The following is a 26,603-nucleotide window of genomic DNA, read 5'->3' on the forward strand; positions in this document are numbered from 1 at the left end:
ATGCATAGAACATAGAACCATGTCCATAGATATGAGCACGTATGCTAATGATGTATCAAAAGAATAGCAGGTGACGGGTATCTCAGCCTGTAGCTGATTGCACATTAGCTATTTCACTTTCATATCTCTTCCAGCTACATGACCAGAGTACCTGTCAATATTTTTTTTCTGAGGCCCTTTAAAAAAAAAAAGATTTTGGAGTGAGAAATCATAAATAATGAGTAGAAACATGCCAAGGACAGAGGAGGTGCCATTTTGATGCACCTGACATCTGTGTGAACCATGTTTGTGTGTTTTATGGAGCTTAAACAGAAGCTCCACTTCTATGGCAGTTTCATTAAAGTGATCTAAGACCATTGAAATGAAGATTGCTTTATCCATAGAAGCACACTGTGAAAGGCAGACTCTTATTTTTGCTTGATGTGTACATTTTTATTCTTGTGACAAATCATTTATCATCCAAAGTAATTTTATCACTGATATCTTTTCTACAGGCAGCTGGAAGGTCAGAAGTGCTGCGTCATCCTCATAATTCCCAAAAGGGTGTCTTCCTTTTTAACAGCCCTACACCCTCAAAGTACACTTGCTGTTTTACCAGATTACAAGAGATTATTAATAATACTACCCAGTCCTAACACTAATACTGGTTTCTAGTTTATAGACAAACAGGCTCTACAGTTGCAGTTCTGCAGAAAAGAAGACGCATTCAGAAACATTGTGATTTTTTTTTTTGATGCTTAGTTTATTTATTGAATGGTTGATGATATCCAGTTGGAGGCAATGTAGGAGAGCGAGGAGAGAAGAGAAGAGAGAAAGAAAGAGGAAGGGAGCGGGATCAGAGAGGAGAGAGAAGAAAGGAAAGGGGTAGAGGAAAGGAGGCGTGAAGGTGGAGGTGGAGGGAGGATCGTGGTGGAAACTATTGTCCTCCAGCCTGAGCAGAACCACCAGCAGCTTCTTCCACACTTCCACGTTTCTTATATCTGGTGAACCAGCGCCAGCCACCTCTTTTCTTCTTGTCTGGTTCTTCTTCTTCCTGATCCACTTTTTCTTTAGCTTTCTTGGCCTTTTTCTCGGCCTCTGCATCGCCTGACTTGGACCAGAAGAATTTGGAGCGTTTTTTCTTTTTCTTTCGTTGCTCCTCAAGCTCTCTGTTCTTCTCCTCCAAATTTGCCACTTCTAGCACAAATTTCCCATTTTCCTCCTCAATTTTTTGACATTTCTCCCTGAATTTGTTGAACTCTTCAACCACTGCCTGGAATTTTTCTTCAAGCTTGCTGTATTTCTGCCTGTTCTCTTTGGTCTCCTCCTGCAATGCTGCTTTTCTGCTCTCTCCAGTTCCTTATGCTCTGTTTCAAGTTGCCCATATTTTTCCTCCCATTCCATGTTTTTCTCCTGGATTTCTGCATGTTTGGCCTCCAGTTCTTGGTGCTTCCTCACCAGTTCCTCATAATCCTCCACTTCTTGCTTCTGCTTGATTTCTTGATTTCTTTTCTTCACTTCTTGCTTATGCTGGCGCTTCAAAAAGTTCTGCTTTAGCATTTCATGCATTTCTTCTGCGTGTTTTTTACTCAGAAATTCCTCGTCCTTCTTTGCTGGATTTCTTTTCTCCACTTGTTGCTTCTGCTGGCGCTTCACAAAGTTCTGCTTTAGCATTTGATGCATTTCTTCCGCATGTTTCTTAATCAGAAATTCCTTGTCCTTCTTTTCTGGATTTCTGCTTTGGACAAGCGCCTCTTTCAGTTTTGTTATGTTCCATGTTTTCTTCCACATTCACATTTTGTTCCTTCATCCTTTTGTTTTCCTCTTCCAGCTTTTGGTTCCTTTCCTGAAGTTGCTTCATTTCTTTTGTGATGGAGTCAACTTCACTCAAGTGGACCAATCTCTCCTTTCTGCTAGAAGCCCATAGATGCGTCCCCTCTCTTGTAAGTGCTCTCTCGGAGGTTGCGGTTTTCCGTCCGGAGGCGGCCAATTTCATTTAGCTGAGGACGCTGTTCCTGTGTGCTCCAGTGAGGAGGAGCCTCACCATTGCTTGGAAAGCTGCTTCTTTTGGACATGGCAGCAATCTAAGCCTCTGTTTTCTCTTTCAGTTAAAGTCTTGTAGAAAATGTAATCGCAAATCAAGCTGAGTGAAAATGTGTCTGATACAAAGTCACTAGTACAGCTCCAACCTTGACTGCCTTTGATATTAGATCCATCGTCATAAGAGCTCCACGGCACGTTCGAATCTTTTTTACACAAACTAGTTTAAATGGTGCGTTCCCATGTGTTGTTACCACGTGACAATAATGATTACAATGTATTTATGTAAGGTTTCAGTCTTAGGAAAGTGAAATAGCCTATGTGCAATCAGCTACAGGCTGAGATACCCATCAGCTGGTATTCTTTTGATACATCATTAGCATACGTGCTCATATCCATGCATATGTGAGGACATGCATGTGATCTTTCCCAAATCAAAAGGGGTGAACTTGAATTATTATGAGAGAGAGAAAATTTTTTTTTTTTTTTAGAAAGCAGTCACCAGCAAAATGCACCTCAGTGAAAGCCAGCATCCTGACCGTTTAATGGACAATGTCAAAAACGGTCTAAAAAAACTCTCAAATATTAATCACATTCTTCAATAATGAATCGCACTTTAAATGCTGCTTAACTGTGAGCATTATGAACACTGCATGTTTCACTCTAAACAGAAAAACGCCTTGAAATCAAATGATGTTGAATATATGAAAGTGCGTTACTGCAAACGATGTTCACGCATCATTGAATATGAGAACCCCCCCCCCCCCCAAAAAAAAAAAAAAAATTATATATATTTATAAATTGACAGAAGCATAAATAGCTGGCATTATTTTCGCTCCGGGGTCCCACTCTTTGCCGTGGTCAGTTTTTAAGGTACAAACACATTTCTCCCTCTAGTTGTTTCGCTTCTTTGTGCAAACTTTGAGGAAGTAGCCGGAAACGGAGAGAAGGAAGGGTGTTTTTCCAGACGTGCATTTCAGATTACATTGTGAAACTTCAAAAATAACTAACAATATTAGACCTAATAAAAGTATCAGGCCAAGATTAACAGAGTTATAGCGTTTTTCTATAACGAAGTCGGGGCAGCTGCTCCGTCTGGTGGCAGATGGCTGCATAACATTTAGGACAAACTTTTACGGCATCGGGCATCAATTAAAACCTTAATTAGGCTAATAATTAGACTAGTACGTCTGGTACCAACTAGTGTCGTTAGCGACGATTAGACCCAGCAGCAGGGGAAGGCCCAGCCTTCTGCAGACCAGCAGAGGCAAAGGCAGGCCCAGAGGAGCTCCCCAAGGAACCTCAGAGGGGCATTTAGGGAAGGAACAGGGAGACTTGCCTTTCGGTGGTGCCGGGCACAACAAACCCGCCCCCGAAAGACTTTTTAGCTCATTTGAACGTTACCCATCTCACAAACATGTTTAAAAAGCTGAAGTGAAATAACTTTCATTTTATTGTTATTTTCACTTGTTGTAAAAGCTGTATTTATCTCTCATAATGAGAAAATACATGATTTGTCAGGTGGGTGATAATAGGGGAATTAAAGTGCGATTCATTATTGAAGAATGTGATTAATGGTTTCACATGCCTTTCTTTAGACAGTTTTTAACATTGTCCATTAAACGGGCATAAAAACTAATTTGATATCTGAGTGTTTCTCAGTCTAATTTTTCTTCTTTGTTTAGTCGACTAATAAATTAGTAAGCAGGAACATCTTCAGTCTGTGCTGTGTCAGTGGGGCAGTGCTTGCGCACGCACCATGGTTGAGCTGGCTGGTGTCCCTCCTGGACTTTGGGTCTGTCCGGTGTCCCTCGGCTCGTGCTGTGTTTTGGGCTCCTCTTTCTGGGTGCCCGTGCTGCCTGGCTGGGACCGGGTTGTGCTCTCGGCTCTGTTGGGTCTTGGTGAGGGCCCAGGCACTGATGGAGACCTTCCTTCATGTTTCTGCCGTGGCACACAGGTGTCCACTACTTCTTGGCCTTGGATGTAGGTTGTAGCCACTTGGGGTCTCTGAGCTCTGGCCACTTGGGTTCTTATCACCATCCTGTGTTGTGATGTTTGGACTCTGGTGACTTTGTTGAGAGTGGGGGTGCCATCAGAATCACCACACTGCCTGGTTTGGTTTCAGCTAGTCTCTTTATGCCTATTTAGGAGTCAGGATGCTGGCTTTCACTGAGGTGCATTTTGCTGATGACTGCTTTCTAAAAAAAAAAAAATATATATATATATATATATATATACAGTGTATCACAAAAGTGAGCTTATTGGTGTCTACAGCCTGTATATAAGATTTGAGCAACATTAGCAATGAGTTACAAAATGACACAGCCATAAATTACTGCTTTTCATTTGTTAGAAGTTACAGTATGTAATAGAAACTAAATACAATTGAACAAGCTGTACTTTAGGTAAAAGTAAATGTCTTAATATATCTTTGGACCACAACATTGCATTAACTCGAGGGTGTGTAATTTTTTCTGGCACTAAAATTCACCTCAATGTTGAATTTGCACTGATATGAAACATGGTAATGAAACTAGTTCATTTTTTGAGTTTTGCAGTTGATGCTTTACATGTACCTTAACCTTCATAGAATCAGTTTAATGGAAAAACTGATCAATATCCCCCCCCCCCCGTCAGGGAATGTTTTACATTTCATGCCTCTGAACAACAAGATATATCTGAATGTTTCCATGTTTAACATTTTAACTGATTAAACCTTGTTCCAGATTTGTTGGTTCAGTATTTACTTATACATCACCATACGAGGTTATTCAATCTGGACAGGTTTTTTTTTTTTCTGTCTACCTTTTTGGAAAAAGTTCTTTAATTAAACAACAAGAATTTAACACTGATTGTGGTCCGCCCATAAGGTTTCTTATTGAAATGTTGAAAAGATGCATCATGGCAACTGGAGAAGTAAATAACAGCAACAGTCAAAGGTTTTACTTCTTCCAAGAAGAATGAAACAAAAAAAGAGTGGAACAAGTAGCCAGGTGCTGCTAATGAAGTGCACTTGATCATCAGCAACTGTGAGCACCCCTATAAAAGCAGAGGTTTTCACAAGTTTGCTGCTCTGGAGCATTCTGGTGCGTGTTAACACAATCTTCCCAGGAGTGGATGTCCCAGCAGATTCACCCCAAGGTCAGACTGTGCAAATGCTCAGAGAAACTGCAAAAAAAAAATTCAAGAGCTACATTTCGGACTCTACAGATCTCAGCATGTTAAATGTTAAAGTTCATGACACTGAGAAAGCTTCTTCTCTAAAAAGAACATGGCATCATGGCTTACCTTTGCAACGTTGCATCTGAAAAAAGACCACAGGACTTTTGGAACAATATCTTTTGGACAGACGAGACCAAAATGGAGATGCTTGGCCATAATGGACTGCACCGTGTTTGGAAAAACCAAATGCAGCATGTCAGCACGAACACCTCTTATTTTGCAATGCCAATTATCCCAAGCACAGCAGCAAATCTACTACAGGATGGCTGAACAGGTCCAGACCTGAACCCTACTGAAATGATGTGGTGGGACCTTAAGAGAGCTGTGCATAAACAATAAAGCAATGCTGTAAAGAAGAGTGGCCAGAATTCTTCCACAGTGATGTGAGAGACTGATATCAAACAGAAAATGATTACTTGCTGCAAAAGGTGGTTCTGCAATCGTGGGGTGCACTCAGTATTTCACAGGACTGCACAGAGTCCTGTGAAAACTTTTTTTTTTTTTTACATAACTGTATGTCTGTATTCCCATTGTTCATTTTTAATTTTGGTCTACTAGCGCTCTGATAGGCATTCCCCCACTGACTGCTCCCTACTTTCTGTGAGTTTCTTCTTCACTGCATGTTGATTAGACTTCACTTTACCCTTAGTCATTAATGAAGCAGTGATTCTGGTAAGTCATATTGGAGGGGGGATAGCCTGAATTTCAGTAAGTGCGTGGTCATGTTCCAGATTTATACAGTTTCTTGATATTTTTCTTTTCTCCAGGTAAGATATTGGAAGTTTGTAAAGTTTTGTCAGTCAAATAATACATTTTACAATTTTCTCTGTAATTATCATTTTAGGCTAGAGGGTATTTACAGTCACTGGGAAAATGACCAGCCATGGGCCTCAGGAGGTAGAGCAGGTCGTGATTTGGCTGCTCCAGGCTGCAAGTCGGAGAATACTGAACCTCAAGTTTCCCCCCAATGCATCCATTGGAGTGTGAATGTTAGGCAAGGTGCTTAGATATAGAAAAAAGTGCTTTGATAAATAAATGTATGAGATTGGGTGAATGAGACTAAAAAGAGCACTCAGAGTAGAAAAGCACTTTCTAAGTACCAGTCCGTTTACCATCTTTCCAAAATCTACTTAGGAGTCTGCTGTTAAAGCTAAGGAGATAAGATTGGAAGTGTGGTCAGTAGAGGTCCCTTCTGTATACACTTAATAGCTACTTTATTAAGTACATCTTGCTTCCTGTCTTAACTTTTTGTGGCATAGATTGAACAAGCTGCTGGAAACATTCCTCAGAAATTTCAGTCCATATTGACATGATAGCATCGCACAGTTGCTGCAGATTTGTCGGCTGAACGTTGCATTGACATGCACGTCCCAAAGGTGATCTACTGGATTGAGATCTGGTGACTGTGGAGGCCATTTGAGTACAATGACCTCATGTCATGTTCATGAAACCAGTTAGAGATGTTTTGAGCTACAGTGTATCACAAAAGTGAGTACACCCCTCACATTTCTGCAGATATTTAAGTCTATCTTTTCATGGGACAACACTGACAAAATGACACTTTGACACAATGAAAAGTAGTCTGTGTGCAGCTTATATAACAGCGTAAATTTATTCTTCCCTCAAAATAACTCAATATACAGCCATTAATGTCTGTCTAAATAAATGCACTGAGTTGAACAGTCATACCTGACAAAAGTGGCCAGTAGAGTTTGTATTCACTTTGTTAAAAACAAACTCATATTAACTTTAAAGACACTGTTGGAATATGTATTGTTAAAATCAGACATCAGCTCTGTGACTTCCTCTAAATGTATAATCTCAGGGGGGGGGCAATTTTAGTTTGACATCATTATGTGGTTGTCAGCTCTTAGAAAGCATCCTGAAACCTTTTTTCTGTAGCAGTCCATTGTGAAACACAACTTTCTGTTCAAGCTGTTACTGTCAGCTTTGTGAAGACAGACAGACATGTAAACAGGTCTGGTGTTTGTGTGTGTGTGTGTGGAGGGGGGGGGGTACCCTTTTGTAGTTTAATCACGCTGTGCTGTCTGAATCGTTCACCCCAGATGACAATGCAGGGCACAATACAGTGGCTCGTGTTTACAAATAGCATCCATACCTTTAACACCTAATACCCCAAACCAGTTATTGACCACCTTCAGATCCTGGCTCAGCTGAATCCACTACAACACGACCATATGGATAATACAATGTTTGTATCAGTTGATTACTAGCTGTCGGTGTTGTATATGTATGATGGCAGGCTTTTTGCTGCGCATTAATGGGTAGGCGCTGTATTCAGACAACAGTTAGATTTTTTTTTTATTAAAATGAAATTGACAATAAAACCATGAAGCGCGTCAGCAAAGACTTCTGACCTTACAATCAGAGAACGGGACACGACATGACAATGAATTTGCTTTGCAGTCATGGCTGGTGGATTCTGACATTGTTTTTTCCAGACAACATTGTCCAGACAGACAGACAGAATGGTGAGACAACATAAACACAGACAGGAGACATAACACTTCATTCACAAAAGCTCTATTCCATCCATCACAGCTATTGGGTCAGTCACTTGACCATTATTGTCTCCTGTCGGTACAGGGCGACAGCATGCCAAACTCAACTCAGACTGCTTTCCGTGCTGTTCTCTCCCCAAGGTCAAGCCAAGCTGGATAATGGGTTGCACATAGAAATTACCTGTGTATTTTAGGTAGTTTTGAGATGTAAATTATGCTTTGACTGACTGGGAGCATCCTAACTAGACAACAACAGCAGCAACAAACCAAACGTCAGTGTATTTATTTTAATGCATTTATTCGCAACACTGCATTCCAGAAAGATAGAATTAACTGCTGACAAAGTGCTGTTGTAAAATGTGTGAGGTACAGAGAAGATACACACCCAACAGCTGTAAATGAGCTTTGTCTAATTACAGAAAAATCCACTTCAAAAGCACTCATTGTCAGATCCCACGGGCGTTCGGAGGCCAAGAGAGGTCGAATGAAAGTAAAGTTGTCAAGACGGTTCATCCAGGAGAGTTACCTGGACGACAGCTACCTGTACTCGATATGTCAGAGCTGATGATGCGGCAACTTGCAGGCAGCATTAGACAAGTAGAGCTGTGCTAGTACCCTCATAGCACAGCACCTGGAAATGAGTAAAATACAACTTCAGTTAAACTTCCCATTAGAGATGATTTTATATAAGTTTGCATCTGCAATAAGAGTACTATTATTATAATGTTGTGGAAGTTCTACATAATGATCTTTCCATGCCTACCTGTATCTCGAGGGCAGCCGTGATGACCAACAATGTATTCCTGAGCATAGCAGAACCGCCTGCAGATCCCCTATACCCACAAGTCCAATACTGCGTTTCTGGATCAGTTCCTGTAGGTAATTATTTAAAAATTACCTACGCGTTCCAGCACCCAAGATGAATGTTGACTTACTGACATCTTCATAAACTATAATGACAATGAATCCTTCCATATTTACAGCAGCTAAAAATGTATCGACTCAACAGTTAAGAAGCTGTAGCATGATTTCATATTAGTCTTACTTCTCCTCAGTGCAACAAAAACAGGCCTAGTATGTTTACACCGTGGTTTGAACATATGCCACACCGTGATTTGCTTCATTCATCTCTTACTGTGACAAAGTGGATCCCTTACCCTCCCCAGCTGCGAGCATCAGGAGAAGCACAATGGAGAACCAAGCCCAGTCCCTTCATGTTTGGGTACCAATAAGCTTTCAGACACTGCCGCTGACACGCTGGTGCTGTATTTATACTGCATTTCAAGCATGGGGGAGGAGTCCATCGTGCTCTTTCCAAATCACAATAGCAAGCATCACTGAGTGATGGGAGTCTGAGGGCTGAAGGTCAGGACTGTCAGCTCACTAAGCTTAGTCAACAGCCTCCTGAGAATCTGAAGTTTGTTTTAGGCATTATATTAAATACCATACTGTAACTGTCAATATGCAAAACAAAATAGTTTGTATTCAACCTGCTCTGATAGAAAAGGGGGCACTTATCTGGTAGTTACACATGCCCCTATGGCTGGACAGTTAATATAGACCACAAAGGATTCTTTCAAAAGAACAAGCCCTGCAAATGTTGCATTTAAACTATCTAATCTGTTTGTATTACAGACAGTAAGCAGTACAGTTCTGTCTGGTCCTGCTGTAAAGGTTGACCTCTGTGCACGCACTGCCCCCCCCCCCCATCTGAATATGGCAGTAGTTCATGTGTTATTGCTGATGCTGGGAAACTCCAAACTGCACAAAACACGCCGGTCCAGTGACGCAGGGAAGGATTGTTAACAAAACAATAACACAGACATATACTTGTACACCATGCCCTCTAGTGCTTATGCAAAGATGTTTGCTGGCATGTTTATCCTTCCCAACACACAACAACACACACATTTATATATACACACATATAAACAAAAAATTGTGCCAATCACAGGAGAAACAGGTTTTTGCCACAGTTTGTCAAGTAAAAAAACAAACAAAAAAACACAACAATGAATTCTAGAAACACAACAATTGTCTTCATCAGGATCAGGCACAGAGCAGTTTATATATTTTAAAGGACTTACAGTCGTACCACAATAAATCTCATTGTATTACATTACCTTTTCTTAAAAACAAACAAATAAATACAAACTAAAGTTATTTATATAAAATTATGTGATCTAAAGATGAAAGAGCAAATAAGAAGGGTATTGTAATAGTTTTACCTCTAATTTATGTAACCAGAGACGTGCAATACAGCTTTCTGGTGGAGGGTGGCGCTGTCTATTTGAAATGCGCCTTTTTTGCCAGAGCGAGGACAAGCCTGTTCATCTGCGCCTGCGCAGCCTGTACAACTGCAGCTAAAAACACCCTTTACGGTCTGCGCTATCATTTCAAGATGGCGGACCTCCTCGGTTCAATCTTAAACTCGATGGAAAAACCTCCAACAGTCGGCGACCAGGAAGCCGACGAAAGGCTCGAGGTACCACGTCGTATTGTCTAAACAACGAATAACTTGAAGCTAGTCTGAATCCGTTTAAATGGACGTGACACGGGATTCAAACGGATGTTAAAGGAGAAAGGAGAGGCGAAGCAGGCATTTCTTGTGCTGCCATTGGCCAGTCCAGCTTTCAGTAAGCGCCGTCGCACCGGATTAAAGGGCTATAGCGCCGCCTCAACACAACATGCTGCCCTGCGTAATGCTGCAGACTGTCGCAGACCAGTCTGGGCTACAGGCAGCTTCTGTAATGTAAACCTACCAAAAACACCCTGCCGGTGCCAGCTGACCTTAAGTTACCTCCGAGCATTCATGGTGCTCTGCTTTGTTACCCTCAGTTATTAAAGTTGATGGTCGGTTTATGAACCTTTTCTGTCTTTCAATGTCTTTTCAGAAACCAATCTTTCCTGTTTGGTCTGGGAATGTTAGAGAGTTCCAGTAATTTTAAGGGAATTATATAAACTATGCTTCCTTGCTTGGTTCCTTTTGACTGATAAATACTGTGAACAACAACCATAAGCAGCCGTAATAAAAACACGTGTAATAAAAACTGCAGTAATAGTTCGAGTTTCATATGGCTTCAGTAAAACATGGGATATTTAAAATACTTTTAAATATTTATTTATCTATTCCTATTCTTGTAGAAGTACTCTTAATGCTTTCAAGAGCCAGGCTCAAAACACCAGCAATGCTGTTGGTACAAATAAACAACAAAATAAATCTCCTTTCAGTTGTGGTGAGGACATGGCAAAGCCAAATCTCTTTAATTAACTATTAAGAGTCTGCATACCAATAAAACATCAGAGACATGCACCAGATAATAGGATCTGAGTCACCAGATTTGATGCCCACTGGTTTTAGGATTACAGGAAGTCTGTCTTTTTACTAGCCTTTTTGTGACTTGGGTCATTAGGAAAACGAGTAGACCAGTAGTAGCAGCAAGACTAGATGTTCTGCATTTACAAGGGGGAACTTCTTTTTTTTTGAAAGTTTTGAATACTAAAATGCAGAAATGAAAACATTAAAAGTCAGTTGTTGTTCTTTGAAGAGCAAGCAGCAAGACTCAAGAAGATGGAGGAAGAGGAGAAAAGAAAGAAGCAGAGTTCAGGAAGAAGGTAACTGCTTTAAGTGTCACATCTAAAACAAAATGTGGTGTAGGGGTCTTCTGGGTGCCCTTCATTAATCCTGCTATTTATCATGTGCATCTTTTATTTAGATGGAGAAAGAGGTGTCGGATTTCATCCAAGACAGTTCACAACAGAAAAGAAAATATAATCCCATGGGAAAGATTGAAAGGAGTATATTGTATGTAGTATTTTCTTTTAGATTACTAAAAGGAGTAAAATAAATCCTGACTATTAAGATTTAATCTGTTCCTGTCTCTCAGGCATGATGTTGCAGAAGTGCTGGTTTGACGTCTTTTTCTTTTGGGGGAGGATGAAGAGAGCCGTTACGTCATGCTTTTCAAGAAGGTATGAGTGCTTTTTAAATCCTGTGTTAGATTTGAAAACACAGTCTTATTAGATTTAGAGGACTGAGGGGAAATGTTGCCCTTTTTTGTGTTGTTGCAGGAGTTTGCTCCATCAGATGAGGAGCTGGAAGCCTATCGTAAGGGGGAGGAGTGGGATCCCCAGCTGGCAGAACAGCGGCGCAGACTTAAAGTAAGACTGGTGCTCCTCTGTGTTTTTAATAATACAGATACTGGAAATATAGTTGTGTGGTGGCCACAGGCTGTGAGTTTTAAAGTGAACATGAAGCACTTCATTCATTAATCCTAATTTACACCCTGGAGCCCTGCTATAAAAAAAACTGTCACAGATTTAACAGTGTGACACTTTCACTCTTTGTTTCTTAAGCAGTAAGTGGTTCTTTATTGTTGGCTAGCTGAAACATGCTGGGGTTTGTAGAGCACTTTATAAATGAGGACTGCGGTGAGGAGAGCATGTTTGAGTCTGGTGCCCCGGTGATTCCCAGAACCAACAAGCGGAGGTCGACACTGTCCCCTCAGTGTTTGATTTTTCCCTCGTCGGGTCGGGTGTACAGAACAAGCGGCGCAATCAGCTGGCAGTCAGATGCTCACAAGATGCAATCAGCAATATTTTACGCAATTTTAAGGTCTAATTTTACCCCCAGTTATCTTTGGGTTAAGTCTTTCTTTACTCAAGCACACCCAACCAGTTTACAACATAAACATGTGCATCACACCACAACCAAGTTTCTTACTGAAGCACGATCAGGAATCCTAACATCCATCAGCATCGCTGCAAAAAAAAAATAATTTAACTAAAACCAAATTGCCACTCTAGTCTCCACATTGGTCATCTTCATCAGAGACACATAGTGTATACACAGCTTTAAAATAAAATGAGATTTTATCAGTGCACTTGCATTTTTTCCTCTATTTTGTTGTCTAATTTCATAATTCTTAAAATTAAGTATTTAGAAACCAAACAAATGAAACTACAGTGTTACATGTAAACTTCTTTAAACCTTCCTAAAAACACCAACATTTCAAACTCATACAGATGTCTCTACATTAAAGAGGTGACACTGCAATGGCTCTGAACATAAAGCAGTTCAGTTACTTGAAGAAAAAAAAATTAACTCCTAGATCACATTTTCACTTTAAGGCTCGATGATGTTTTCCTAGACTTTCTCCCCAAACTTGCTCTTTCTTGTCACTGCAGGAACAGGCTGCACTGGAACAAGCAGCATCCAGCCAGACAGAAAAGTCGCAAGCATGCCCCAACTCCAACTACAGAGACAAGTACAGTCACCTGATTGGCACTTCAGCTGCAAAAGATGCTGCACATACACTTGAGGCTAACAGGGCTTACGGCTGCGGTAAGTGTAGAGGCCGACTTACTGAATGAATTACTGTGCTTTGTGTTATTTCTTTAGTCATTATGTTGGTGATTTTCTGTCCCAGTGCCGGTGGCCAACAAGAGGGACACTCGCTCCATAGAAGAAGCCATGAATGAAATCAGAGCAAAGAAACGGCAGAAGCGAGAGGACGACACGGGGGCGCGGAGCAGCAGTTCATGAGTCTCCAGCACTTCTGCTGTCTGTCTGTCTGCTGTTTGTGTGTGCGTGTGCGAGCACATAAGTGCATCTGGTGTTCTCATTCATCCTAAATGCAATATCCTGTACATCAGACATATAAAAGTTTAAGTTATGTAACGGGCCTTGAAGCAAGTGTTTTATGACGCTCTGTGACCAAGACCGCTTGCTTACTGGAGGATGTTCAAGTGTGTGAGCCAGGAGCTGGGTTGTTTAACACGTTTAACAGTTAGCTGCGCGCTTCTGTTAAGTATTCACACACACATTTGGACCATTACAGTGTAAGAAACATGTTGTCTGGGGTTCAGGTACATAAAAACACCCGAAAACATCATGATTTAATTAAAAAATTTTTTTAGCTGGTTGAACCATGGCTGTGCAGGATGACGTTTTAAAAAATTTTGGTAGGTGTAGTTGAGATCTCCACTGACAGTGTGCAGAATATCCAGTGCAATTTTTAAAACCGTAATCTCGTGTGTTTTAGCAAGTTTGTTGAATTTTTCTTTTGTCTCAACCTCTTTCAGAACTTTATAAGGTGGAAGCGTACCATTCGGTCTGTCATAGGAGAAAACCCTTTTTTAGATATTGCAGTTTTGTTTCTTTCTGTAAATCTGCACTGATGGTGTATTATTCTGTAACTCCAATGTAAATGTTTTATTATAAAGCCATGGGATTGCTTACAAAAGGCATCATAATAGGAGTTAGGAGTACCAGATTTCTTGTTAGGATATTCTTCTCTCAGTTATTTTTTTTCTATTTTATTCCATGTCTTTTGTTTGTCATAAACAAGCACTGAGTCGAGCAGTACTTTCCTGCATCTTAGTGTCTCTTTTAACATGGTTGTATGTTTTATCCCCACATGTATTAATAAACGGAGAAAAGTATTGCATTTTTATGTGTTTGCGCTCCTCTCTGTATTCCCTCAGCAGGGTCTCACTCCAGTACAGCAACATGAATGCACATTTCCACATAATCGAATCAGCATCCGTGATACGTTGCTGTCTGGTCGTGATAACGTGCTGATGTTCAAACCAAGCATCAGAATGAGGAGGAAAGGTGATTTAAGTGACATTCAACTGCTCTAGTTTACAGAGAATGGTCTGGCAAAGATTAAATATCCAGTGAGCGGCAGTTCTCTGGGAGAAAATTTCTTGTTGATGCCGCTGGTCAGAGAAGAATAGCCAAGCTGATAGGGAGGCGACAGCAACTCAACCACTCGTTCCAACCAGGGTTGGAATATTGAAGCAGATGGGCTGCAGTAGCAGAAGACCACACCAGGCCAGTCCTGTCAGCTAATAACAGGAAACTTAGACTATAGTTTACACCAATGCTAGGCAATAGAAGACTGGAAAAATGTTGCCTGGTCTTGATTGTTGCTGTGTCATTTGGATGGTAGAGTTGGAATTTGGCCTATGCAACATGAATCCATCCTACCTCATAACAATGGTTCAGGTTGTCAGTGGTGGTAACATGGTGTGGGGGATATTTTCTTGGCACACTTTGGGCCTCTTAGTACCAGCTGAGCATCATTTAAACACCATAGCTTACCTGAGTATAGTTGCTGACCATGTCCATCACTTTATGACTGCGGTATAGCCATCTTCTAATAGATGCTTCTAGCAGGAAAAGGATTAAATACTTTTTTTTTTTTTTTTTTTAATCTCAGGGGGAATTTGTTTTGCTAAGCAGGTTGTTACAAAGCTCAAATAATCTCAAACTAGTTTTGGGACATGACAATGAGTTCACCCTTCTCAAATGACTTCCAACAGAGCACCAACAGGAATGTGGTTGAACTGGAGATACTCATCATGGATGTGCAGCCAACAAATCTGCAGCAACCGTGTGATGCTATCATGTCAATATGGACCAAAAATATCTGAGGATTCTTTCCAGCACCTTGTTGAATCTGTGTCACAAAGAAGTAAAGCAGTTCTGAAGGCAAAAGGGGACAAAACTAATGAGGAGGCCATTGAGAGTACATAGAAGGAACCTCTACAGCTCACACTTCAAATCTGATCTCCTTAGCTTTAACACTTGACTCCCAAGAAGCTTTTGGAAAGATAATTTGCCCTTTTACTGACATAAAAAATAGAACTACCTTTGTCTTATCACTCCATGTCTAAAATTGTCTAAAATTGTGACTTGGATACATAATTTATGAGTAACAAAAACAGAAATCCTGGTCCAAAGGGTTCATAAGCTTTATTTATTTATTTTTTGCTACAACTGTAGTACACGATTAAAGGTTAAAACAGTGTAAATGGTGCCCGTCTCAAACAGCTATCCCTCAAGGCATTCCTGTTAATATCAATACTAATGATACAAATACATCAAAACACTTTTGGGCGAATAAGTACAAAGATCGCTATTTGAAGTACTTTTATTTGTGCCATCAGTTTGGCATTTCTTCTTTTTAAAGAGAGGAATTGCTATTAGTCTCAAAACAGCGACATTCTTCCACTTCTGTAATTTGGTCACTGTTTAACCTGTTTCAGTGTGATACGTCCGCTCTAATGCCATCCCTGTGTGTCTCCTGAAGAAGGCGCCATAGATTATCCAACAAAAAAATGTAGGATTTTTTTTTTTTTTTAATTCCTGTTTCACACTGTCCTGCAGTTTCTGTCCCGCAGAAACACATATTTATTGCGCATTGAAGAGTCAGGCACGCACATGTAAAAAAAAAAAAAAAAAAAAAAAAAAAAAAAAAAAAAATGAAGTCCTTGCTTTTGTTCATTTCCTCATTTGGTTTGGAGCTGCAGAGCTAAAACCCCGGAAAGGTAAGAGCAGATCCTGCTGATGCTTATTCTGTCCTGATCAAACGTGTAAGGGGCTTTAGATGAGGGGGAGAAAGCATAAAAATGTGACTCAAATAAGAAAAATCTGCCCGGACTCCGCGACAGCTTGTCTCCTATACTAGGATTAAACGTCATCTGCTCCAAACATAACTTTGGTGTGTTGCTGCAAAGTTTCTTCCCCTCATGCTGTCAGAGCAGTCAGTAAAAGTTAAATCATGACTTCTGCTTGGCTAAATTGTTTTAGGGAAAAGTCAACTCTTTGGCATCTGACGTTTTCCACGTTTTAGTGCAGTTTACGCAGCTCAGAGGTGACAACTGTTTTTGGAAAATGTTTTATAAAATAGTGTAAATGTCCTCTTTTTTTTTCTTTCTTTGTTTTTGTTTGCCGATCCGCCATATGCGTTTCTCAGCGGCTCATCCTTTTTTTTCTTTTCTTTTCTTTTCTTTTTTGACACTCAGGATCAGGGCTTGTGTGTACTTTCAAAGACAAGACATATAACCCAGGTGACAGCTGGCATCCTCATCTGGAGCCTTTTGGCTACATGTTTTGTATACGTTGTGTCTGCACAGAGGTAAAGTTAATACATTAAAGGAATATTACACTAAACAAGTCCGCGTTGCTGAAAAATAGCAACCCATAAACTCTTAAACTTAAACACTCTGGCTTTGCTCTCTTTCAGGCAGGCCATGTGAAATGTAACACAATCAAGTGTCCTGTCCTGCCATGTGAAAACCCCGTAGCTGAGCCTCAGCAGTGTTGTCCAAGATGCACAGGTAGACTGCCTCGTCACACACTGTCAGCTCAAGCTTTCAAGCTTTTAAGAGAAACTATTCCTGTTGCGATTTTAAAGCATCCCGTCCTGCTTGATGTGTTCTCCCCCAGACGAGCCGAGGATTCCTGCAGGGCTGAGAGCTTCAGTGAAATCCTGCAGGTATAATGGAAGCATTTATCAGCCCGGGGAGACCTTCACCAAACACAACCTCTTTCCATCCAAGCAAAGCAATCAGTGTGTTATGTGCACATGCTCTGTGAGTTCAATCTAATTCGATACTTTCATTTTTAGTCCGACTGTGTTGTTGCTGTGAAGAGTTTGAACTTTTCAGAACAAGTTTGCATGTAATTATGAAAAGGATGTAAAATACGAAGAAAGGAAACGGAGTAATAGACATAGCAGAACATTCAGATCATTGGCAGGGATTTCTGTAAAATTCATATGTTGAAATTTAGATGTGTACAAAATTCATTATATGTCTGCGGGTGTTTGTTTTTTTTTAAGTATAGTGTTACTGCATGTATGAAGAGAAGTAGCTGCCAGTATAATACAGTTGAAAGGAAAATGTGTTGTCTTATTTTGGCTGTGATGTGCAGATAATACAGCGCAGTCAGACATGTTCATTTTATAAGCTGTTGAAATGCTTTTTCTTAAGATATTGCACAAAAAAAAAGAATACATAACAGTACAGCGAAAATGACATTCATCACATTTTTTTGTTGCCCTGTGTCTCAGTGCTTCTTCAGATCACAGTGTGATCATTATTATTATATTACGATCTAATTCACTCCATTTGTTAGGATAGATCAGGGGTGGGCAAACTACGGCCCGGGGGCCGTATGCGGCCCGTTAAGCTTTTTAATCCGGCCCCCCGAATTTGAATCAATTATAATGGTAAACCTTGTTAATGTTTTACTCTCCCTGCAATTGTGGCGTTTATCGCTAGATGGGATACTCTGACACACTGACCTTTGTTGAGGTGCGCTCTTACGCTGCATTCAAGTGGTGTCGGAAGACCCGTCTTGCCGAGTTGTTTTTCCCAGTAGGAAAGTGATTTTTACGATCATTCCAACACCGCATGAACGCATCATTATTCAGCGTTTTCCCTCTTTGACAGCTCAACACTTCTGCAATGATGAGCGGAGCTAAAAAAAGAAAAGTGGACAGAGAATGTCGAGTGTTTAATAAGGAGTGGACAACTAAATATTTTTTTACCGAACACAGATCTACTGCTGTATGCCTGATATGCAAAGAGACTGTGGCGGTTTTTAAAGAGTTTAACATCAGCCGTCACTTTACCACAAAACATGCTAACTATGCTAGCAAGCAGTCAGAGAAAGAACGGGAAGCTACTGCTCAGAGGTTGATAGCTAATTTACAAGCTCAACAACGTATTTTTCATCGTCAAAGTGCCATCCAAGAGTCAAGTACCAAGGCCAGTTTTATGCTATCATTCAAATTAGCAAAGGCCAGCAAGCCTCTGTCTGACGGGGAGTTTTTAAAGGAATGTATGGTGGAGGCAGCAGGTGTCTTGTGTCCAGAGGCCAAAGACAAGTTTGAAAAAATCAGTCTATCACGCAAGACAGTGACTCGCCGTGTGGAACTGATAGACGAAGAGCTAACTAGCAACTTAAAAAAAAACGGCGGAGTCATTCACGTTTTATTCATTAGCTCTGGATGAAAGCAACGATGTAAATGACACTGCTCAGCTCCTCATTTTTATCCGAGGAATTAACAATACTTTTGAAATAACAGAGGATTTTTTTGACAATGGAGTCTCTGAAAGGAAAAACACGGGGGGAGGACTTGTATAGCCGGGTGTCTGCTGTCATTGAAAATACGAAGCTGTCTTGGAGTAAACTTATCAACGTCACCACAGATGGATCTCCAAATTTAACAGGGAAAAATGTTGGCCTGCTGAGAAGAATCCAGGATAAAGTGAAAGAAGAAAATCCTGACCAGGATGTTATTTTCCTTCACTGCATCATCCACCAGGAATCTCTATGTAAATCTGTATTACAGCTGAATCATGTTGTGAATCCTATCGTAAAACTTGTCAACTTTATACGTGCAAGGGGACTTCAGCACCGTCAGTTCATCGCGTTCTTGGAGGAAACTGATGCAGAGCACCATGACCTACTTTATCACTCCCGTGTCCGCTGGTTAAGCTTGGGAAAAGTGCTTCAACGAGTGTGGGACCTCAAAGAGGAGATCGGTGCATTTTGGAGCTACTGGGGAAGGCCGACGAATTTCCTGAGCTGAGCAACAAGAACTGGCTTTGTGACGTTGCGTTTGCTGTGGATATATTTTCACACATGAATGAGCTGAACGTGAACATACAGGGGAAGGATCGGTTTGTGCATGAGCTGTACACAAGCGTGAAAGCCTTCAAAGCCAAACTGGCTTTATTTTCCAAGCAAATCCTAAATGAGTCATTCACTCATTTCCCCACACTAGCTACACTGAAAGAGGAGGCTGGCGCAAAAGTTAAGAAATACAGCGAGACACTGGATGCGCTCCACAAAGAATTCTGCCGTCGCTTTGTTGATTTTGAGAAAATTAACAAGTCACTTCAGTTGGTGGCCTGTCCCCTGTCACAAGACCCCGAAACAGCACCAGAAGAGATGCAGCTGGAACTGATAGACCTTCAGGCTGATGCTGTCTTGAAAGAGAAGTTCAACTCTCTTAAACTGAATGACTTTTATGCGTCACTTAATGAAGCGGTGTTTCCAAACCTCCGGAGGACGGCACAGAAGATTCTGGCGTTGTTCGGCTCGACCTATGTGTGTGAACAGACGTTCAGCGTCATGAACTTCAACAAAGCCAGCCACAGATCCAATTTGACTGACCGACACCTCAGATCCATCCTGAGAATCGCCACAACAAAACTGACTCCAGACTTTGATGCGCTTGTTAAAAAGGGACACCAACAACACTGTTCCCACTGAAATCAAAAGTAAGTTTCTCTGCTCTTAAACATGCATTTACGTGTTACATGTCATTTCTGTTAAGGTGTGCTCATAAGTGGTGTGCAGGTGCACTGCCTTCTCAATATAAACAATGCACACCAGATATATTTAACATGGCCACATACTGGCATGTTGTCACTGTTTCGATCTGCATGTCCAACCATTTTTGAAATGTTGAGGAGGAGAGTGATGATAATATCCTGAAGGATATCAAAACTTTAAATGCTTCAAAATGGTAACTGTAAGTATTTTTTTTTTTTAAACTGTATTTTGTTAATGGAATTTTCAGTGTTTTAAGAGTCATTTCAATAAAGAAATACTGTGGGACTTGGAAGAGATATTTTGTTGTATTGCTTTTGTTAATTTTCTATTAAAATTAAAGCACTGTTTCTACATATCCCATGTTATTCTTTCTCTTATGAGGTGAATTACTAAAACACTCCATCCATCTGCTCCTGGTCCGGCCCTTCTGTCAAATTTTAGAACCCTCTGTGGCCCACGAGTCAAAAAGTTTGCCCACCCCTGGGATAGATCATTCTAGAATGTCATATTTTTCTTAATATTGGACTGAGGATGGTAGATTTCTTTTTCTTTTCACAGGATGGAAACATTTTCTGTGCTCTGAAAACCTGCCAGCCCATCACCTGTTCCTCCCCAGTGTCCGTTCCAGATACCTGCTGTTTGGTGTGTAAAGGTAGTCAAACTCCTCTAAGCTGAGAAAATGCCTTTATTCAGTTTCCAAGATGGCATTCATGAAGCAGTAAGGAACATTTTTGGGAATTTGAGCAATGCAGCTGATTATTAAGAGTGCTTTTACTGATATTGATATATATCACAGTGTACAAATAGATGCTTAATCATAAAAACAAAGAGTATACAATAATAATGAGCCCTCATGGAAATGGCTAGCATATTCCCATACTGGTCACACTGTCCTTACATTCCCTTATGATCTCTTTCTCTTAGATCATGGCACCAGTGGGTCCTCATCAACTGAAGATGGAAACCATCAGCTAAACAGAGGCGTTGTATGTCTTTTGCTGATTGCTTTTGTGTGACCTTTGCCTGCATTTGAAATTATATTTAAATGTAGTAAAAGATTGCAATGTGGTATTATCAGTTAGGCAGCTGCAATTTAATTACAGGACTTGAACTCTCACAGGACCCAGTAAGCTGTCCTTGTCCATGTCATTGAGATCACAGCAAGAGTTGGAAAAAAAAGCAAATTAATTATTTTCCCTTATGGATTCCTACAGTGATTCGGTCAATTGGGATCACATTATTCAGATTCTTTGTAAATCGCCCATGTTGTTGTGTTTTTGTTAGCGACAAAAGCGCTGCAATTTCCTAGAAGATCTGTGGTTCATTTGGCCCAATCGCAGCACTCAGCTGCGTTGTTATCCTAATGAAAGTCCTGAAAAAAAAAAAAATCCCAAACAAACCAAAAATACAAAAAACAAAACTGAGATGTTGGCAGTGATTCAGATATCTGGAGCCAGACGATTATCTTTATGGGGCATGTTATGATGCTCCTTCAACTTTCGCTTTGGAGAGAACAAGTAAATCCCACAGCTGAATAAATGAAGGATAACTGCATTATGTTATATCTGTTTTACATAGAGGCATTCGGTCGATCAGTGTTCTGGTGAGCAGAGCAGGGTGCGGTCCAACCGTGCCACTGCAACCAGGATCAAGACCTCTCCTAGAGGCCTGAGCCTCAGTAAACTCAACCTCAAAGGGGCTTCAGAGACCACCGTGAAGATTTTGTTGCAGAGGAAACATCAAAGAGGTGAGACTTTGTCAAAACAGAAAGATCATTTGTAGGTATTTTATTTTATGGACGTGCTTCTCACAACTTTACAATCGTTTCCATATGTTGCACAACACTCAGATGTTTTCCATTTCTCTCAGCGTGTTTATACAATGGCAAGACATACTCTCATGGAGACATGTGGCACCCAGTTTTGGGTAAAGTCCTGGAATGCATCCTGTGCACTTGTACTGATGGCATCTCGGACTGCAAACGCATCACATGTCCCAGCCAGTACCCTTGCCAACATCCTATGAAATCTGCAGGAAAGTGCTGCAAGACTTGTCCAGGTAGTCAAACAATACTTGTAACGTAATGAGCTCTTTATACAGATATGATGTTGATAGACTGTAAACATCATTCACTCAACCTCTCTAATTACTTTCCCCAGAGACTAAAGCTGAAAGTAACCAGACCCAGTGCTATCTGGGACATAAAAATAACCTCTTGGTGTATAAAGTCGAATCAACTTTGAATGTTGACTCACCCAACACAGTTAGGATCATTGCTGTTGAAAGACAAAGTACTGCTGAAGTTGAAGTACAAGTATGGAACACTGTAGAAGGTACTGTAACCACTCCTCGAAGCTGTATTAAGGGAAAGTTTAAGATTTTGGGAAATGTGTTCATTCGTTTTCTTTGCTGAGTGTTAGATGAGAAGATTGATAACATATACACGCTTCCTGATTGTTCAATATCAAGCTACTGCGATCAGTTCCTAAGCATACAGAGTGGCTTTCATTCATTTTAGAGGTGCTGGTCAGAAGATTCTGTTAGCTGAGCCAAGCTATTTCCCCATATTTCCAGTCTTTATGATTGTGTAAGCTAACTGCCTCCCATAGACTGCAAATAAAAGATGTGCATATGCTCCGGTTCTGAGAATTGAACCCACTGCTGAAGTGTCTTAAATCTGAATTATTTCTAACGCCCAGCAGGTGGTAATTTCTCTGGTTTGTACAAAAAAAAAAAAAAACCCACATGGGCATGTATGAGAAAAGGTGGGTGTACCTTGTGGATGATGCTACTATGTGAGGATGCAATGTCCTCAGTTTCTCAGTCAGAACCAGCCCTGGTTTCAAAGAACCAAGATGGCAATAGAAGAAATCCTGAACTCAAGGCTTCAGCATGTTAGTCCGCAAACCAAAAGGTAACATTGTGATGGTTACATCCATCTTAGTTATACAGCGTAGTCGGCTCCCCATTGTAGCCTTATATTAAAAACACAGACACGATAGTGTTTGTCATGAGAGCTTGTCATTCTTCTCACCCAACGCTCGACAACAAAGCAAAAAAAAAAAAAAACACAAACCAATTATAAAAAGTGGGAAGGCGTTGTAAAATGTAAATAAAACAGAATGCAGTGATCAGTAAATCTCATAAACCCATATTTTATTCACAATATAATATAAAAAAAAAACATATCAAATGTTTAAACTGAGAAAATGTGTTTATTTAACATAAAAGGTCATTTTGAATTTGATGGCAGCAACATGTCTTCTTCTAACAACGGTCCATAAACGTCTGGGATCTGAGGAGACCTGCGCCTGGACTTTTGGGAGAAGAACGTTGTACGATTCTTGTCTGATAGAGGATTCCAGCTGCTCAACATTCCTGGGTCTTCTTTGCCGCATTTTTTCGTTTTATGATGTGTCAAATGTTTTTAACTGGCAAAAGGTCTGCACTGCAGGCAGGCCAGTTCAGCACCTGGACTCTTTTACATGTTGCTGTAGTAGATGCAGTTTGCAGTTCTGCATTATCTTGCTGAAATATATCTGAAAAAGACATTGTCACTGATGGTGCTTTGCCAGATGTTCAAGCTGCCAAATCCATAGGCACTAATCGAGCCCCCATACCATCAGAGATGCAGGCTTTTGAACTGGGTGCTGATAACAAGCTGGATGGTCCCACTCCCGTTTAGTCCAGAGGACACGCTTTCCATGTTTTTCAAAAGAAATTTCAAATTTTGATCCGCCTGACCACAGAAAACTTTTCCACTTCACCTCAGTTCATTGTAAATGAGCTTTAATGAAGAAGACAGCGGTGTTTCTGGATCATGCTCACAAGGATTCTTCTTTGCATGAGAGAGCTTTAACCTGCTTTTGTGGCAGCAACAATTTCTGGAAGTGTTTCTGAGCCCATGCAGTGATTTCCATGACAGAATCATGCCTGTTTTTAATGCAGTGCTGCCTGAGGGCTCAAAGATCACATCCACATCTTACTGGCCTTTTCCCTTGTGCACAGAGTTTTTTTTTCCAGATTCTTGGAATTTTTTGATGATACTGATGATGAGAAATTGAAAGTCTTCACAATTTTACACTGAGGAACATTATTCTGAATTTTTTTCCACAATCCGTAAACAGTTTTTTTGCAGATTGGTGACCTCTACCCATGTTTAATTCAATTAATTTGAATTCAGCTTTTTCTTTTTTTTATAAAGCACCAATTCACAACAACAGTCACCTCAAGGTGCTTTATATTGTAAGGTAAAGACCATATGATATTAGAAAGAAACCCCAACAATCAGATAAGCCCAATTGAGCAAGCTCTTGGTGACAGCAGGAAGGAAAAATGTCCTTCTAACAGGAAGAATCCTCTGGCAGTACCAGGCTCAGGGAGGGGAGAGAAAAGACACACTGTGGCAGAGAGCCAGAGATGAATAATTACTAATGATTAAATACAGTAGTGGTGTATAAACACACAGGGCATGAAAAGAGATGCGTAACAACTTCTGAGAAACTATTGTCTTAGTGCCACTTACTTTTCGAGCCCTTTGTCACTCCTGTTCCAACTTTTTTGAGACGTGTCCCTGCCATCAAATTTAAAATGAGCTAACATTTTTTTTAAAATGTCCCAGTTTAAATATTTAATATGTTTTCAATGTTGTATTGTGAATAAAATATGGGTTTCTGAGATTTACAAATCATTGCATTCTGTTTTTATTTACATTATAGACAGCGTGCCAACATTTCTGGAATCAGAGTTATATTTTCCAAAATGTGAAAAGCAAGACAAAGACACAGCATCGCTGTACTGCTGTGTGATTCTCATGTCACTTGTTCTTTTTTTTTTTTTTTTTTTTTTTTACAGGTGTTTTACAGCTAATGGAAATTGGTGACATTCAAAGAAAAGACATTTTGGATCATCCAGAAAATTGCACATTGCTCACAACACTTGATGAAGGTTTGTTCTTGATTGGTTTTAAAAAAAATCTCCCATAAATGCATTTATGGGAAATATTTGAAATGTTTTTATTGTGATTGTGTGTGTGTGGGTGTGTGTGTGTGTGTGGGTGTCAGGCTTTACATTAATTTTAGTTTCTTTTTCCAGAGTCGTGGAGAAAATTTAAAGAGGAGGGAGAAAATCTGAGTAAAGCTCCTCAGACCACAATTTGTGAAGATGGGATTCGAGAGATCGTGACTTTCCTAAATCCTAAGCAAACTGAAGGCCTGTGTTCACCATAATAGTCACTCTTTATACCGTTACTCCGAATAACTGCTCGGATGTCACTCGTGCAAGTCAAATTTATCATCTGTAAAGTTTTTAATACATCATTGTCCATCATGTTTTAATCACCACATATTTTACCTACTAGGTTACACAACACAGGCTGCAGCAGTGTGGTTGACAGCTGACTTGCTTAATGTGTGTACTTGTAACAATTGAAAAATTATTATTATTTGTGAATTTAGCTAGGTGATCTAAACAAAATGTGAATAGGAAATGTAGATTTCTGAGGAGCCTCATTCAGTTGTAATTCTGGGATGAGGGCTTCAGAGACTGTTTTTGCATTTATTCAGTGTGATCTGTATTTCTGGAGAAAAACAAAACAAAAAAAACTTTGCTTAACTACATGAAAGGAACTTGTATTTTAATATAAGTTGGGTTAGAAGCCACGTTTTGTTTAAAATGTGAAGGTTTTTAAGGATAGGGTGATCATCAAAGTATTTATTGTAAATACAAGTTTTTGTCACCTTATTTAAAGTGTATTGTTTCCCATATGATTTCTGTGTATATACATGTGACTGCTTGAATGTTTTTTTTTTTCTTAAAGTAGATTGAGGCATTACATGGGGGTAAATACACAACATTTTACAATTGTGCCTTTAGTGTGAAAACAGGCTACTCCATTTTTTTCTTTTCTGATGTCAGCTGTAGACCTATTCTAGCTACTCTGATGCAGCCGCACAGTTTGTTGTAATAGCCTGACATTTTACAGCTCCACATACCTTAAGTGTATTTTACAGTGGACATAGCTGATGTAGTTGAATGCACTCTGTACCTCCCCTCACAGCTATAAATACCATAAAGTTTTCTCTGATTTGTGTCTTGCTGTTATTTATGAAAGGATGCATTTCAGCCACAGTAGGAGGATCTACTTGAGGCAGGTTGTGTGTTGGTGCTCCTGGCTGTTTTTGAGAATGATTTGCTGATTCATCAGTGGTCTGCATGCTGGCTGCAGCAGTGCAGGCCTGAGACCTTCGTCGCCTGGGGGCTTCCAATAAATAGAGCTCCGGAAGGCCGGATAAACTGTGTTCCAGCTGGAAATTAAATGTTATCAGAGGCATGGAAATCAAAAGCAGAAGCTGAAAGGAAACTTTGAAACTCACATAATATGCTCCGACCAGCCACAGCATTAAAACTACCTTTGTGACATTGTGTATTTGTTTCACCAAATGCTCCTCAGACCCATCAAGGCGTACAAAATCACTGAAGGTGTTCTGTGGTATCAGCAATCGAGATGTTTTAAGTCATATACGGGGCTGTGAAAAAGTATTTCCGCCCTTCCTGGTTTCTTAGTTTTTGGGGTTTTTTTTGCATATTTGTCACAATTAAATGTTTTTTAATATTAGTCAAAGTAAAGTACTTATTCCAAGTACTTGTAGTACTTGTACTTACTCCAAGTAAATGCAAAAAGCAGTTTTTAAATGATAATT

At 40.2% G+C, this 26,603-nt stretch overlaps 2 protein-coding genes and 1 long non-coding RNA gene across 3 annotated transcripts; 2 read left to right on the forward strand and 1 right to left on the reverse strand.

The window, feature by feature from the left end:
- Positions 1 to 7,604: 7,604 nt before the first annotated feature.
- LOC115792437 (uncharacterized) lies at positions 7,605 to 9,018 on the reverse strand. The gene is made up of 3 exons (XR_004021032.1): positions 8,921 to 9,018; positions 8,527 to 8,636; positions 7,605 to 8,394 (listed from the first exon to the last, which is right to left on the reverse strand). It is a non-coding gene; the product is annotated as an uncharacterized LOC115792437 (long non-coding RNA).
- A 1,146-nt stretch (positions 9,019 to 10,164) lies between these two features.
- On the forward strand, positions 10,165 to 14,216 carry spag7 (sperm associated antigen 7). Its single transcript, XM_030746068.1, is given in 9 exon segments — positions 10,165 to 10,228; positions 10,231 to 10,248; positions 11,312 to 11,359; positions 11,362 to 11,378; positions 11,480 to 11,568; positions 11,651 to 11,735; positions 11,835 to 11,924; positions 12,951 to 13,107; positions 13,193 to 14,216. Coding segments are annotated over 9 exon segments (684 nt in total). The 3' UTR covers positions 13,309 to 14,216.
- Positions 14,217 to 15,053: 837 nt separating this feature from the next.
- Positions 15,054 to 25,987, forward strand: chrdl2 (chordin-like 2). Its single transcript, XM_030746308.1, has 12 exons — positions 15,054 to 15,137; positions 15,980 to 16,100; positions 16,578 to 16,690; positions 16,799 to 16,892; positions 17,002 to 17,147; positions 20,461 to 20,554; positions 20,827 to 20,888; positions 21,481 to 21,649; positions 21,772 to 21,960; positions 22,062 to 22,235; positions 24,757 to 24,849; positions 24,997 to 25,987. Exons 1-12 carry the CDS (start codon positions 15,054 to 15,056, stop codon positions 25,128 to 25,130), a joined length of 1,473 nt encoding a protein of 490 aa, XP_030602168.1. The 3' UTR covers positions 25,131 to 25,987.
- Positions 25,988 to 26,603: the final 616 nt, after the last annotated feature.

Source organism: Archocentrus centrarchus, chromosome 14, assembly GCF_007364275.1.
Source record: "Archocentrus centrarchus isolate MPI-CPG fArcCen1 chromosome 14, fArcCen1, whole genome shotgun sequence".
Taxonomy (NCBI): domain Eukaryota; kingdom Metazoa; phylum Chordata; class Actinopteri; order Cichliformes; family Cichlidae; genus Archocentrus; species Archocentrus centrarchus.